Source organism: Parasteatoda tepidariorum, chromosome 9 (assembly GCF_982258835.1).
Source record: "Parasteatoda tepidariorum strain Cologne lab strain chromosome 9, Ptep-v5.0, whole genome shotgun sequence".
Taxonomy (NCBI): Eukaryota; Metazoa; Arthropoda; class Arachnida; order Araneae; family Theridiidae; genus Parasteatoda; species Parasteatoda tepidariorum.
In genome coordinates, this window is record NC_141763.1 from 24621000 (window position 1) to 24636983 (window position 15984).

Sequence of the window (15984 nt, forward strand, 5' to 3'; positions counted from 1 at the left end):
TACAGAGGGGATGGCTTCCCCTCTTTGGGAGCACTTTACGTTAGACCCAGTTTCACGAGGACCTATTCCGCGCACCAGCTTTTCCAATGCTGGCGAATCAAAGCTGTCACCCACCCTCTCATTGACTACTGTCAATTATACTTGACTTCAGTGTTCTACCGGGAACCGTGTCCTTACAATCACTTTACTCCGGGACGTGATTTTTAAAAAGTTTACCACACATCAAAGAGTTTTATATTCTTCTTTTGCAAAATTCTTTTTAATATACAGTTTTTACTAATTTGCACTGAATCATTTTGTAACAGGTATAGCTAAAATAGAAGGTGTAACTGCGGCACTCTCGAAGGAAATACAAAGATTGAAAAGTAAGCGCACTTCCTCCTGGGGTTGGAATGAGAATACGGCCAGGGCTCTCCTGGCCCTATTTTTATCTGGTGGTGCTAAATTTGACGGGCAAAACCTTGAAGAAGAAGTAATGGCAAAACACTCAGAACTTAAAACATCTATTGCCTTATTAAAGTAAGTTTTAAGTATTTTTTATACTCTTTGAACTTATAATTTTTTTCAAATCATTTGAATATTTTGTTTCAAGTTTAAAATATTTAAAATTAAAATAAACTTTAAAGTTGATGTTCTATACTCCATTCCGAGTTAAGAAAAAAAATCATCCGCGTCTGCGTATAGTTTTCGTTTGTTATCAAATTATACAGTATAATTTCGTTACAATTATGCTTTCAAAACAATATAAAAGCCTTAAAAAAGTTAAACATGTAAGACAGAAATTTAATTCCTGCCATCTTTTACAATATATAGCATAAAATTGTTAAATAAAGGTTGTAGTTTCGTAGTCTTATTGGAATCCTTGACTTTGGGACACATTTCGATAAATAAGGGAGAACAGCCGCTCTTTGAAATGAAACACATGTATAACGTTGCAAGAGGATTTGATTTGATTGGATTATAAAAAATTGGTTTATAAAAAAAATCGATCATAAAAAATCTAATTGGTTTATAAAAAAAGTCGGCATTTTAAACTGTTAAGTTGTTCTGTGTTAATGTTAGAATTCTCGTCTGCTCATACTCATATGTGGCAGTTATTTTAGCATCAGCCCCGCGAGGGGCTCTAACTAATTCATCTGAGTAGGAATGTATGATAAATCGCCGAAGCGCAATTCTATTGTGAAAATTTCTCGAAGCGAACGAATAGAGCATAAAGCAGACGAATCGTTTTATGGTTTCATTTTTCAAAATTAAAAGTGGTTCATTAAAACCTGAATAGGTTAAGATTTAAAAGTTGCAATTTTAGGGGTTTATATTATGATCAATAATAAGTGGGTTGGTCACCATGGCCCCTGAATGAGTTAATCTATATAAAAAAAAAAAACTGCAAAGGATTTTCAGAGAAATTAGTTTTTAATAAATAATTTGTAAATTATATCTATTGTTATGAAGAGAAAAATAATTTCAAAAAATGATGTCTGGAAATTGTCGTATTAACACGTTCACGCCGGAAAAAGAGAAAATACTGGTAGAAGAACTATTTCAATATTAGGTAATATTCGGGAGGAGTTAATCTATTCTCAACAATAATAATTCACTGTAAGAAAATTTATCACGGCGAAGAAGCAATTCAATGTAAAAATTGCATCCGTTAAAAACAATTGGTAGTTATGGATTTTTATTACTCCCGGGAAAAAAATTAAAAAATGAAATTTATTTGTTACCAGTTTTTAGTCCGGTGAGGCCGCCCGATAAGACAATCTAGCGTGACCCACCGGTGGGTCACCCCGGCGTGAACGTGTTAAGCCAAGGTGGCTAAGAGGATATAGCACCCGCCTCCCAATGAGTTGAACCGGGTTCTAATCCCAGCCATGGCAGGTTGATACGAATTCCGCACCCGCCTCGCGCCAACAACAGTGCATCCCGGCGTGAACGTGTTTATCACAATGGGATATATTATTTTAATACAATTCAGATGTGCCAACTTTCTCCACTTTTTTGTTTTGTATGATTCTTTGTTTTGTAAAAATAAATTGAAGTTATTTTTCACACCCCTACACGTAAATGAGTCAAAAGTTCAGATAAAACACCACTTATTTTAACGTGGTGATGCTTTTGGCGAAATTACTAAAAATCCGAAAGCTTCAGTTTTTAATTGTCCACCACTCTGTAAAATATTTTACAAAAAGCGTACCAATTAGCATCCCTAACAATAAAAATATAAAATAATTAGAATGTACAAATTGACCTTCTTATTTCAGGAAGTCACTTTCAAATGAACAACTGAGTATGATCATCAATGGATTATTGGTAACATGTCACAACCCTCGTCATTTTTACGGACAGAATTTAATCAAACGTCTTAAGGAGCAAGTACAGATGCCAAGTAATTTCACACACCCAATAGCGTATTTAACTCTTTGCAATGCTAAGGAATCTTGGCCGCTTAAAGCTATTGGAGACCTGAATAAAATTTTAAGTACCAATTCTAGCTATCCTTTCATTCGAGGTGAGTAAAATTTCCTTAGGAATGAGTTACTATTTTTTTAAAATTATTTTTGCTATTTATTAAACTAACTCATCCGTTACTTGTTTTCAAACTACACACATAAAGCTAAATCGAAATAAAACCCCGCTTCTTTTTTAATAAAATTTCCAAAAAAATAATCAATATTCGGTTTGATGCAAAAACACGAAAGTTAGCCCCATGATGCGTGGGATTTTCTTAAAATCTGTCTACAACTTTTTATGTCTGCATTGTGTAATATTGATTTTCAACGTCGAACTACATCTGCATTATTTTGCCTAAATTCTTCCATCTTTACTTATTTTATATAAGTAAACATTTTTGTTTTATAAACTTCAAATATCATTTTTCTTTTAAATTTGTGTGGTCCTAGGTAGACAGGAAAACAGCTAGGATGAATCCTAGAAAGAGGCGGTCATTTATCGGTAAAGTTAACCATGGCTTACAGCTCACACTTTCACCAACCACAGTTCTGGGATGACATTTAGTCTGTAGCAGACTGATTATGAATAAGAAATCTCTAACCATGAGGCTGACCCTGATTTTTTTTCTCCATCAAATACAAATAATGGTCATTTCCATCAAAAAGTCCTCCATGGAAGCTAGTTTGTTTAAATGCCAATCCTAGAATTCCCATATTTCTGCGCTTATTTCGAAAGCTGCTGTGGTGTTAAACATTGGTACCCGAAAATCTTATGTAGATTAGTTGGGCAATTTCGGATGCAAAATACTCAAATATTGTGCTTTCACTTACGTAAGTTCTGCCCAAAACAGATATTACGGTATTGTGTTTACATGAGAGTTTGCACAGAACATATGAGCATTGAGGAAAATGCTAAAAATCCGTAATATATACTCGGAGTAATTTTTAATGGGAATTAGGTTATCATTAAAACTTACAAAAATTGAATGTGAGCCGCGATGGCTCAGGGGATAGAGCCTTCGCCTTCCAATGAGGTGAACCGGGTTGGAATCCCAGTCGATACGAATTCCGCATCCGGCTTGCACTGACCACAGTGCTGACGTTAAATATATTCAGTTTTAGACGGATCATGGGTTAGAGTCCCCTTGCCGTCAGGCTAATCGTGGGAGGTTCTTGTGGTCTTCCTCTCCATATAACGCAAAAGCGGGTTAGTTCCATCAAAAAGTCCATCAAAAGGCAAATTTCTTCCGATACTTGATCCAGAGGTTTCCTTGTCTTCTGGATTGGGTTCAAAATTACAAGGCTACGGAGTTGAACATTAGTAGTCGTAAGCCCAAAAATTGGGTTGGCTGTTTAATGAAGGGTTTTAAAAAAATTGGATGTAAATTATTGTTTCAAAATAACATGCAAGTAATTCTCGTAATTAAAATTTAAGGATAGTAAGTTAGATCATAAATGTTAACTAAAAGCCTCCCGAAAAGCACATTAACTAATAAAATTTTGTATCAAGTTACTTTTTATTTTTACTGTAACTAAAAGACCTGACTTTCTGGTGGTGTACAAGTTCGAAGAAGAGATACTGACTCAAGCTTCAGTTGGCAGCGTCATTTGTTTGAAAGTAAAATAAAGTTACCATTCTCAATATTGGAAAATTATTTTTATTAATAAAGCTGTTGCTTATATCTGAGCTAAGAAAATTACATTCTTCCGTTGACACTTTTAGTTTTAAAACACCAATAAAAAATAGTGTATTTATGAACATTTTCACATAAAAGACATAATATTTCAAAATAAATACTAATAAAGTAAGTTTCTGCCATTTAATTTCTGATTATATGATTTTACAGACTATCAAGCAATCGCAACCATGGCTATTTCTTGTTTCCAGAATCAGACCAATATTCTTGAAGAAACTGAAAACAGCAATCTGAAAAATCATTATCTACGCATCATTCAACAGTTCAAACAAATGCAGCATTCCGATGGGAGTTTTGGAAACGTTCACACCACATCTTTAATAACTCAGGTAAGTTGGAAGAAATCAAATTATATATCTTAAGGCAGTGCTTGGATTATTGTGGCTCGTGGCTTATTGTAGACAATGCGGCCCTCGAGCCACCTGTGATATTTTCGTGATTGGGAAGGCGAAACGCATACCTGCCAACTTTTAATCCCTTCCATTATGATTTTTCCCAGTGGTATTAAAATGGAATAAAAATTTCAATTTTCAACAAAAAAATACATTGTATCTGAAAAAGTTTAAGCTGCATACCATCAAAACTTGAACTTGAACTAGAGTAGAATACAGAGTGCCTGTCCGCGAAGCGGACAATTGACTCTTTCATCTGTGGTAGTGCCCGTGGGCGCCTGTAATGATGTTGGTAAAAAGATAACCACAGGAGTGCTGTGGATGTCTTGGGTGAAGATCGGCATACCATGAAAGTAACGCATATTGATATATATACTTAAGTTTTTTAAGAATAGTGGTGATGAAAATAATTTAAAAATTTACATTATAAAAGAAAAAAATAGTATGTATTTACTACCACTTTAAATATAAAAATAAAATTTTACGCCAAATGCGTAAAAGTTGGCAGGTATGGAATTGTATTCGAATAAAAAAGAGGGAGCGAAGTTTTGAAGCAGAATTTACATTTTCTTGTTTTCGGGACATTTATTCTGAGAATGTAATGCTATACACGGATTTTTATAGAAGGGTATGGTTATTGAGTATTAAAATTTATCTTTTTAATACCTACCCTTTTACTATAGTACAGGTCTCCGCGAACCTTTTATCAGTAATAAGAATAAATTTTAGTTTTACTTTGTTCTTTAAGGATTGTTTTCGAAGACTCATATAAAATTATGCTTATCTTTAGCGAATAATATGCTATTTTCATAACTGCTGTGAGTTTTTAACAGTCACTCATGACTGTTAGGACAAGTTTAGCCCATCTAAAGACAGAAGCATCAGGGTAAAACGTCTGTATGGAGAAAAGCCAAAACTCTGTGAAAGTGAAAAGCGTTTCTGGTCTGATGTTCAAATACTTTCTCTGGTGCTGTATTATCTGAGCTCATAAAAATTTACAAAAACTGAGAATAAAGTAGTATTTTGATAATTTTTAATGCAGATAAAAAAAAAAAAAAAAAAAAAAAAAAAAAAAAAAAATATCGCCAATTTGGTGATTTGTAAAAAAGTTTAATAACTTTTCAAATATTTAAGTTATTTGTCTGTCCTACAACCGAGATCACACGATATATATATATATATATATATAGATTAAAATCATCGTTTTGCTTCAAGAATAAATCACTCAAACTTTAGCACTTTTTGTTTCCTTTTGACAGAGTTTCAAAAACCATGTTAATAATCTAATTGTTTTGTGAAATTCTGGAGCTTTGTAAAGTTCTGGTGCTAACACATTTTTGACCGAGAGCACCATATCGCTGGTTCAAAGCTGAAATGACACTTCTGCACTCACTTCTCATGTTATTTCAATGAGAAGTGAGTGCAGAAGTGTAGTTTTAACTATGAAATAGTGTAACTCACACATACGAGGTATTATACATTTAAATTCTGGATATCGTTAATTACAGTTTTTTTAGTTACATTTGTAATTCTAAAGGCAAATCAGATTATGAGCATGAAAAGCATAAAAAAAAACTCTTTTTAGAGAAACCAGACACGTTATTAACCCTAACTCGCGTCCATGCTGTTACAGGCACTTCTTTCAAGTGGCCATGAATACTCAAAAGACTGGAAGCTAAATGCCACCATAAAACACTTGATTCGTAAACTATCACTACCTCATGATCTTTTGGCGAGTTACCTAGCTCTTCCAGTTCTCAATGCCAAAAGCCTTTCAGATGTCGCCAGAGTAAATTGCAGTTTAAATCCAAGGAGAAGCGGATATGGTAATAAAATTCTCATTCTATTTTATTTTACTTTTTTGTTAGACAACAACTCTAGCTCGAAAGAACATTTGTTTATTTATTGAATTGGCTTGATTTTGCTGCTTTTATCGTAAAGCTGCTAATTTTTAAATTTTTCAGTCGGATGCTATTCCCAAATAAAGTGGTAGCAAAACTTCAATTACAAGATTTTATTCTTGGTCTGAAATTGGATCAAAACGCAGAGATGCCATCTGCTCCGGACACACCATAATAATTTAAAAGACAGTAAACAACTACAAACAAAAAATTGCAAATATTTGACTAATTTTACTTACTTTTTAAACGGTGTTACATTTCTTAGTCTTAACAAAGTGGCGAATTATATATGCCTAAGAATTATTTAGAAATAGGGGTGGATATAAACCTAATAAATTGAATTTATTAAACCAAGAATCACACATTAATAAACAATCACTCGAAAATTTTTATTTGCTGTTTCGGAGCAGGTTGGCATCTCTAATAAATGACGGAGTGGAGTTTAGATGAGAATCTATTCGAGGTTGAAGTGTTCAAAAGATTAAAACAATCTATTTGTTTTGCTCGGAATCTTGTATATTTCTCAATCTAGCATCACACTATTTGTAATGAGTTAGTTTATCTTAATCTAGATGTCAGAACTCGTCAAGCATACTTATTTCTGATTTACTTTCAAAGTAAATATGAATACATATATTGTACATCCACTTCAGAGATGCCAACTGCTCCGGACACGCCAAAATAATAAAAAAAACGGTAAACAACTACAAAGTAAATTTTGCAAATACTTGACTATTTTTGCTTGCTTTTTAAAAGGTACAGCATGACATAAGTACTAGTCCTAGTCCTAGTGTTTTGATCTTATTGGGCACCTGGGCCGCGAAGCGGCCCCTATCCCATTCATCTGGAATTTCTGAGCAGTTTTGGTTGAGCAATGAGGTAAGCAGGCAATGGAGTTGCTTTTATGAATTTTTCAAGCTCTTTGCTTGAATAACTAAAAAGGAATCAAAAATAAATTGAGCAGCTTGCTCTAAACTGTGTTTGTTTGATTTTGCAGTTGTTCAGAATTGTATCAGCATGAGTAAACGTTATTTTCAGAAAGGTTGATGAAATTATTTGTTTTGATAGTTATGATATGAGGCGTCGGAGGTGAAATGTGCAGCTATTGGTCTGTAGTTTTTATCTTTGATATAATTTTCAAATTTAAAGATTTCATTAAAATTTGCTGTTTTACATTCTATGGCTTTATCGAAAAAAATCTGCGTTTAGCTTGTATATATGCTGTGATAGAGTTGGTATTTTGAGGTCTGCATGTATATTGGTATTCCGGATGAACCATCTTGCACAGGTTATTTTTCTAAGAATCTTGTTTTGGCATTGGTTTAATTTCTTCAGTAGATGTTGAGGTATCGTTGTCCAGGCAGGTGAGGCATAGGTAAGTATTGGGCGGATCATTGCTGTATATAGTAGCTTCTTTAGTTTAAGTGACATATTCTGATTATATATTAATGGTTGTATGGCTATTATTGCTGCATTTGCTTTATCTATTGTGCTTTTGATGTGATCATTCCAGGTGAGTTTGCTATTGATTATAAGGCCAAGATAATTTGCTTTTTTAACTATTGGTATTGGTATGTTGAACATTTTTGGTTGAAGTTGTGGAAGTATTTTAATTCTTTTTTGTATAATTAATATTTGTGATTTTCCAGCATTTACTGCAGTTTTCCATTTTAAGCACCAGTCTTCTATTTCGTCTATATGGTCTTGTAGTTTTTGAAGAGCATGATTTGGGTTTCTGGATTTAATAATAATACCGGTATCGTCAGCGTAATAGGCTGTTATGCTGTTATAATCGGCTTTGTTTATAGGAAAATCATAAGTGTATAATATGTAGAATATCGGTCCCAGAATGCTGGACATAAGTACTATAAAGTAGTGAATTATATAAGCCTACGAGTTATTTAGAAATAGTGATGGATAAAAATCTACTAAATTGAATTTATTAAACAAAGAATCACAGTTCATAAACTACCACTTTAAAATATATATTTGCTGTCCGGAGCAAGTTGGCATCTCTGCGACTCTTTTTATGACCGTTTTCTTCAAAATTATGCGACTAGTAATGGGAAAAATTGTGTCGATTAAAGTATTCGTCGTGGAAAGTAATACTAATTATAGAATCATTTGTCTTTTCATAATTATATTTAAATACGCAAACGAAAATTTTAAAATTAGTAAGTATATTTATTCCAAGTAAACAGACCAAAACTTTAAAGGAGCGTTAAGCTCAATAGACATTAAAGACAAAGGACGATTATAAAATATTGCCCTCTTGCAAAGAAAATAAACATGAAGATAGACTTCTTAAGCTGTCAGTATCATTATTTTGCGAGATTTTGAGACATCTCTATGTATTACAACCCTATGTTTCATTACTGAGTTGTTTGCCTACCGTAATGTCATCATCATCGAAATATATCTGGGCGCCTGGGGCCGTTAGCGGCCTTTTTCCCATTCGTCTTGTATTGTGGTCTTTAAGGTGGTTCTTTCTGGTAATTGGAATGCAATTGGAATAAAAGGAAATTAAATATTTTGTATTTTAGTTAAAATTACGTCACTACAAAAATGAGCTGCCATCGGTCTGAGGTTTATGTCTTCTCTTAAGTTTTCAAAAGTAAAAATTTCGTTGAATCCTGCGGTTTCACAATTTATGGTCTTTTCGAAAAATCTGAAATTTAACTTTGCAATATGATGATCTAAAAATTCTATGTTGAGGTCGCGATGTATGTTTTTATTGCGGATAAACCATCTTGCTTTTGTTATTTTCCTGAGGATTTTATTCTAGCATATTTTGAGTTTTTTAAGGAGTGATGTGGAGATGTTGCACAAAGCTGGAGATGCATAAGTTAGTACCGTAGTGTAGCGTCATAATTGAAGCTATTACATACCTGCCAACTCTTCCGGATTTTCCGGAAGATTTTATTTTCATATTTAAAGTAGTAGTAAATATATATTATTTTTTCTTTTATAAACTTAGTTTTTTTAATGATTTTAATCACCACTATTCTTAGAAAAATTAAGCAGATATATTAATATGCCTTACTAACATGGTTGTCAACTCAAGTGTTCTCAAATACAACGTATTTGTTTGCTTAAAGTTGAAGTTCTAATTCCATTTTAATACCACTGGGAAAAATGATAATGGAAGGAATTAAAAGTTGGCAGGTATGCTATGATATATGTTTGTGTAATTAGTGGTGGTAACATGTTATATGGCTTTTTTACTTTTAATGTATATATAATTCTATTCAAATATAGAATTTTCTTTTAATTAATTTACAGATAATCTTTCATCTGAAATTAGTGATTATGCCGGTCCCAAAATGCGTATCCAGTACTCCCTATTTGTTGGGGACGAAATTGATGTCATCCACACCATCTCACTGAGAGTGCCAGAAAACTATACAGCTTATGACGTAATGGAATTAGCCAAAACTGAGGACAGCAAATTTAAGTAATTATACCAACAAAAAAGTTTTTTTTTTTAATGGCGGGCACTTTGGGATTGTCCCATCGGCCACAGGAATGCTAGAACTGCTACTCTTTTCTCGTTATCCAGTGAGAACGTGTGGTGAAGCTACGGCGGTGGAGCAGCGTCGCCCACGTCACACAACCATAAACCTGTTTATAGGGCGGGTCACATTCACACAAAGGAGAAAGGAATTAGAACACACAGAGAGAGAAAGAAACATCCATGCACACAGCAGGATTTGAACCCGCGGACAATGGCTCCGTAGTCAGACACGCTAACCACTCGGCCACCTGGTCGGTCCAACAAGAAAGTTGATATTTTGATTAAAAGTGCTGGTAATTATTTAATCATGAAAAAAATTTAATTTTTCTCTTACAAAACGTTCCTAGTATCTCGAACAAATGAGGGTGTTTATAAAAATACATAAAATTTGTTTATAAGTTTATAGAATTGATAAGAATATAAAAATAGCTTCTTTCACTTTTTACTGCATTAGAGAGATAGGCATAATTCTTCTTTTAGTTATAAATTCTGATAACTATAACTGTAAAAAGTTTTAAATATTCAACGAAAGTGACTTATAAATATATGTCATAAGTTGATTTTATTTTAAAACCGACGTTGAACTGCCAAACCATTTTTTAGTTTGTGACTGTCAATGTTAAACTCCATGTCTTTGCAATTTAGAACCCAACCCAGAAGACAAGGGAACTCATGAATTAAGCTGTGGGACAATTTTTTGTTGCTGGATATGCATCATCATATTTAAATACTATGTGATTTTGTCGTTAAATACAAAATGGTTTTATTATTTTTGATGACAAGTTCGCCATTTTCCATTTATCGTTTTTGATAATGTTAGTTGTTATATTTTGTTCTATCTATTGTCATCGATAATACATTATATTTGATATCATAAATATTGTATTTGATACCTAAGAAGAACACTTTAAAATAAAGTTAACACAATATTTCAAAATATCAATATTTGACGATACAATGTTATACTGCTGAACTCTAGTTTCTACACTGCATTATAAATCGAACAAAATAGTATATATATGTTACGGTGAAACACCGAAATCTGGAGAATGTCGACATTCATGTAGTCGCTTGGTGCATGTCCGAAATATTTGCTAAATACCCATATTTCTGACTCTCACCGGTGAATGACAACAATCACATAGTCGTTCTGGTGAATGTCCGAAATATTTGTTATATCCAATTTTATATTAATTTATTCGTTAATATTATTATATTTTTTTGATATATTTATATTTATTCTATATTTTAAAACTTATTGACGATAGATTAGAAGAAACATCAGTGTTTGGAGTATCGGGCAAATATATACCGGGCAATGGCACTTGACCTTAAAAAAACATCAGTGTGGGGTATACCGGGCAATGGCACTTAAACTTAAAAAAACATCAATGTAGGGTATACCGGGCAAATGTATACCGGGCAGTGGCACTTAACCTTAAAAAACATCAGTGTAGGGTATACCGGGCAAATGTATACCGGGCAGTGGCACTTAACCTTAAAAAACATCAGTGTAAGGTATACCGGGCAGTGGCACTTAACCTTTAAAAAAACATCAGTGTAGAGTATACCGGGCAAATGTATACCAGGCAGTGGCACTTAACCTTAAAAAAACCTCAGTGTAGGGTTAAAATATCGAATAAATGTAATTATATCCACGAATAAATTCATATAAAATCGAATGTAATAAATATTTCGGACATTCACCAAAGCATATCTGTGATTGTCGACATACACCGGTGAGGGTCCGAATGTACAAGAATGTAATGATATATTCGATCTTTCACCGACGTATATGGTGTTTGTCGACATTCATCGGTGAAAGTCAACAACCACCGCTTTCGGTCTTTCGCCGTGACATATATATATTTACGTATAGTCTTCACTACTAGATTTTTCTTGTTTTTTTTTCTTTTTTAGTTTTAAATACGAATCTATTTCTGGAATGCTATACGTATATGAAATTAGTGGAGTAACTAATGACCCAGAAGCTGGATTATTCTGGCTGCTTTATCAAGGTCAAGCTAATGTGACAGACAATCTCACTCACTACAATTTCGGTAAGACTTTGAATTTCATTACATAAATTTATTTCTTAAATAATTGAATCATATTTCAAATTATATTGCATTGAAAATTTATTGAAATGGTATGCACAATTTTATCAAAGCTCTAGCGCAAACTTTTCCTTATAACAGCACTTTCAAAATAATATTTTTTTTCATGGAGTTATTGTAGTACTGAATTCATATCTTCTGAATTATTAAAAGTAGTCGTAACAATAGATACATTATTTCTTCCAAAAATAAATGGAAACTTGAATAATTGGAATAGAAAATGGAATACTACTTTTATGATTTTTCTACGATCACAGAAAGCTATCGAAATTTTTTTATTTTTTTTATTTTAATGTAGATAGCGAAACAAGAGGAAACTGAAATAGTTTGAATAGGAAATCGAATACTACTTTTTTAATTTTTCTACGATCACATAAAGCTAACGCAAAATTTTTTCATCAGAAAATGAATTTAATGCCTTTTTACACTTTAATAATTTAATTTAATACTTTTTTTAATTTAATAATTTTATTTAATACTTTTTAATTTAATTTAGTTATTTTTTTTATATACATTTTTACTACATTTTTACCTACTAATTTAATGCTTCTAAATTAATTTTTAGGCATAACAAAATCAAAGTGTATATAGTAAGATGGATTTTAATAATTTTTTTGTTATAAAAACTGAATCCATTAACTAAAAACCTTTTTTTCATTATTTTTTATTTTTTTATCTTTATTTAATTTACAGTTTAAGTTAATGTCTGAAAAAATATGTCATTAACTTCAGTTTTGAAAATCAAATTTTATAAACTTCAATAACTCTCAATGTTATGGAAGAAAAATGAAAGATTGAAAGAAAAATATTCTTTTTTTTAATCGTTTAAGAATCTAAAGGGGAAAATTAAATTACATTTGATTTGTTTGCCATTAAACAAATTTTTTAAATCACACAGTGTCTAATATTAACTCTTTACTTTTATTTGAATGAAATATTCTCGGTCTATTTACATACAATTTACTAAAACAAATTAAAGAAATAATTTTTGAAACAATTCTTTTTAGGTCCAGACCAACTTATTATGCAAGACAAGGAGCATTTGGTCATGTGGTACAAGAAAGCACATTTCTGAAAAGTGTTTTATTAGTAGTTCGACCAACGATAGTGTAAATGAAAATTAAAAACATGAACTTTTACATATTTTACACTTTAAGTTCTATTTTTTATGTAAAAATAAAGGATTCTTCTCATGCATTTTGTTGTTTGGTAAATTTAAGAAATTCTAACTTTAAGATGAAGTGATTTAATCTTGAGTTGAATGTTTAAATGAAATAGCAGTTCTGATATAGACTTATTCTAAATGTTATACTGAATAAAGAATGTATAAGTATTATATTAATCAAATAAAATTACTTATTGTTGTAAACACAATCTTTTACATTTAAATTTTCTCTTATATTCATTCATACATTTAGTTAGGTACTGTTAACTACCAGGAATGGAAATTGAGCTAGTATAACTGTAGAGATGCCAACAGCAAGTAAATATATTCGAGTGGTAGTACATTAATGTGTATTTCTGGAGGTATTAAATTCAATTTATTAGATTTTTATCCACCACTATTTCTAAAAGATTTGAAGAGGTATATATATTTTCCCCTTGGTTAGTTGTAAGTTAAGCTACACCATTTAATAAGTAGGCGAAATTAGTCAATTATTTCTAACTTTTAGTAAGTATGTAGAGTTGTTAACTGTTCTATAAATTATGGTGGAGCGTCCGGAGCAGTTGGCATTTCTGTAAGTGGTATGTATCGAACTTTTTATCTGAAATAATAACCATTTACGTGCCTGCCAACTGTTACGCTTTTTGCAAAATATTTGATAGGGCGGTAGACATTTAGAAACCAAAGCTTCCAGAATTTTTTGTTATTTTGCCAACATTTTTAATACCTCGCCATGAGTGACCTGGTATAATGTGGTGTTGCATATGAACTTTTAATTCCTTTATATGTTGTGGTGTGGAATATAAGTTTAAATGAATAAAAAGATAATATATTAAAGTATTAACTTAGCTACCACTGGAATAAATTTTTACAAAAAGCGTAGAAAGTTGGCAGCTCTGCATTTCCTGACCGTCACTCCTTTTTATTGATAATAGCACGTACATTTATTTGAAGTTTTTTTTAATTATTGAAGGTAGTCACAATAATCTAAAAATAATCTGACTCAAAATGTAAATTTTTCTCGGTTTATTGGGAAACTTTCCGTAATGGTAGCAAAATTTATGCGTTAATGTTTCGTCCTTAGTTTGGAAAAATTGATAAAAAGTATTGTAGCCACAATAGCTTTTAAACAATAGAAACATGTGTTTTGAAAGCCCTTTGTTGCAAATCATTTGGGGTGAGGTTTTAAAGTATGCTCGGAATCTATAAAAACTTAGCCTTCAATTCTCTGAAAATGTAATGTTTTAAAGACGGTGAAGCAATTGGGACCCTTGTTATAACATCCAGTTTTTTTCCTTTCCAAGCAAATTAGGATTTTAATCATGCTGTGACACGTTAATGCATTTGCAAAATTAAAAAAAAAAAGTTGCATCTCTTAACTTTTTGCTCTTTTAAATTTCATCTGTATGATCGGTTGCTGATGGCAACATTATTGGTGGAAAAAAGGTCTTTATTACGATAACTACTAAAGAATGAAGCAACAAATTCAGTATTTACCCCGTGAGTGAGGACCAAGTTCTGTTGTTGTTGCTTATACCCACTTGACCAACAGAAGCATTAAATCAAGTCCATGAACTCATCCAAAAATCTCCCAAAGCTATGAACTATTGCAGCAGGGTTGGAGACCAGGTGGCTCGTCTGGCAGCCAACATACGATAGGATGTGGGCAGGAGCAGACTGGTTCACATTGCACTTAGGGCAGGGTGGATAGACTTTAAGGCCCGCAACGTGACGTTGGGAACGAGTGTGTCGGCTCCTAAGTCTGGCAAGCACCGTTTGGACACGCCTATTGCTTGCCCTGATGAGAGCAAGACCAGGCCGGCCGCCCCCATACCAATCATGCAAAAGAGGACCAAGTTCTAGTGTTGTGTGCAAGTGAAAAATTGCAATAAAAAAGTTCATATTTAAATAAAATATATTTTTCTTTACTAATATGTTTCCATTTTTTTGGCAGCAAAAACACTCCGCGTGAAATATTTAAACTTTTTATTAATAAAACTACACCGTGCAGAATATTTAAAACTACGCCGTAACATTAAATTTATCTCCTGTTATACTATTTTCTTTTAAGTAATGAGCTTTTCTAAGTTGATGGAAATTAAAATGTTAATGGCAATTTCTAATGTACTGATGTATTTTAAAAACTATCACTCATTATAAATATTTTATAAAACTGTGAACATTAATAAAAAATATTTTAACGCGATGAAATATATTAACACGAAAAAAACAACAAAACTAAAATATTTTTTGCAATAGTAATACTCCGCAAAACTTAACTTTTACTATGATTTATTTTATGATTATTTTACAAATGTTAAGAGAAATTATGTACTAATATAAGCTGTAAATTAATATAACATATAATATCAGCAAAATAGTATTCTCAAAAAGGAAATTTTTAGCATACCAATCCAGAATTAATCTAAAATTATTGTTCACCAAATAATATAATTACAGTGGAGCATCGTTTATACGACGCCGAAGGGACCACCGAAAAACGTCGTATAAACGATAACGTCGTATAATCGATTTTTACTTCTAAAACTGAAACTAACTCTGTTTTCAGTTAATTTTAATGTTTAACGTGTTGATTTACATAAATTTCTAAATTAGACAAAGCAAAACAAACAAATAACCAAAGGAGAAAAATTGCAGTGAGCCATTTGAATGTATGTTACCTTCAATTATATTTTCTTGCTATTATTCTCTACAATGCTTTGAATAGCGAGTTGAAGTTACTGCTTT

General features: G+C 32.1%; 1 protein-coding gene across 1 annotated transcript in view; it reads left to right on the forward strand.

The window, feature by feature from the left end:
* LOC107442789 (uncharacterized protein CG3556) overlaps positions 1-13440 on the forward strand; it is a 36354-nt gene extending 22914 nt beyond the window's left edge. The window contains exons 7-13 of the mRNA XM_087151059.1: positions 306-519; positions 2262-2509; positions 4298-4476; positions 6173-6365; positions 9723-9894; positions 11875-12014; positions 13079-13440. Coding sequence (XP_087007185.1) covers positions 306-519; positions 2262-2509; positions 4298-4476; positions 6173-6365; positions 9723-9894; positions 11875-12014; positions 13079-13146 — 1214 coding nt within the window. The 3' untranslated portion in view covers positions 13147-13440. The remainder of the gene's footprint in view (positions 1-305; positions 520-2261; positions 2510-4297; positions 4477-6172; positions 6366-9722; positions 9895-11874; positions 12015-13078) is intronic.
* The last annotated feature ends 2544 nt before the right edge of the window (positions 13441-15984 follow it).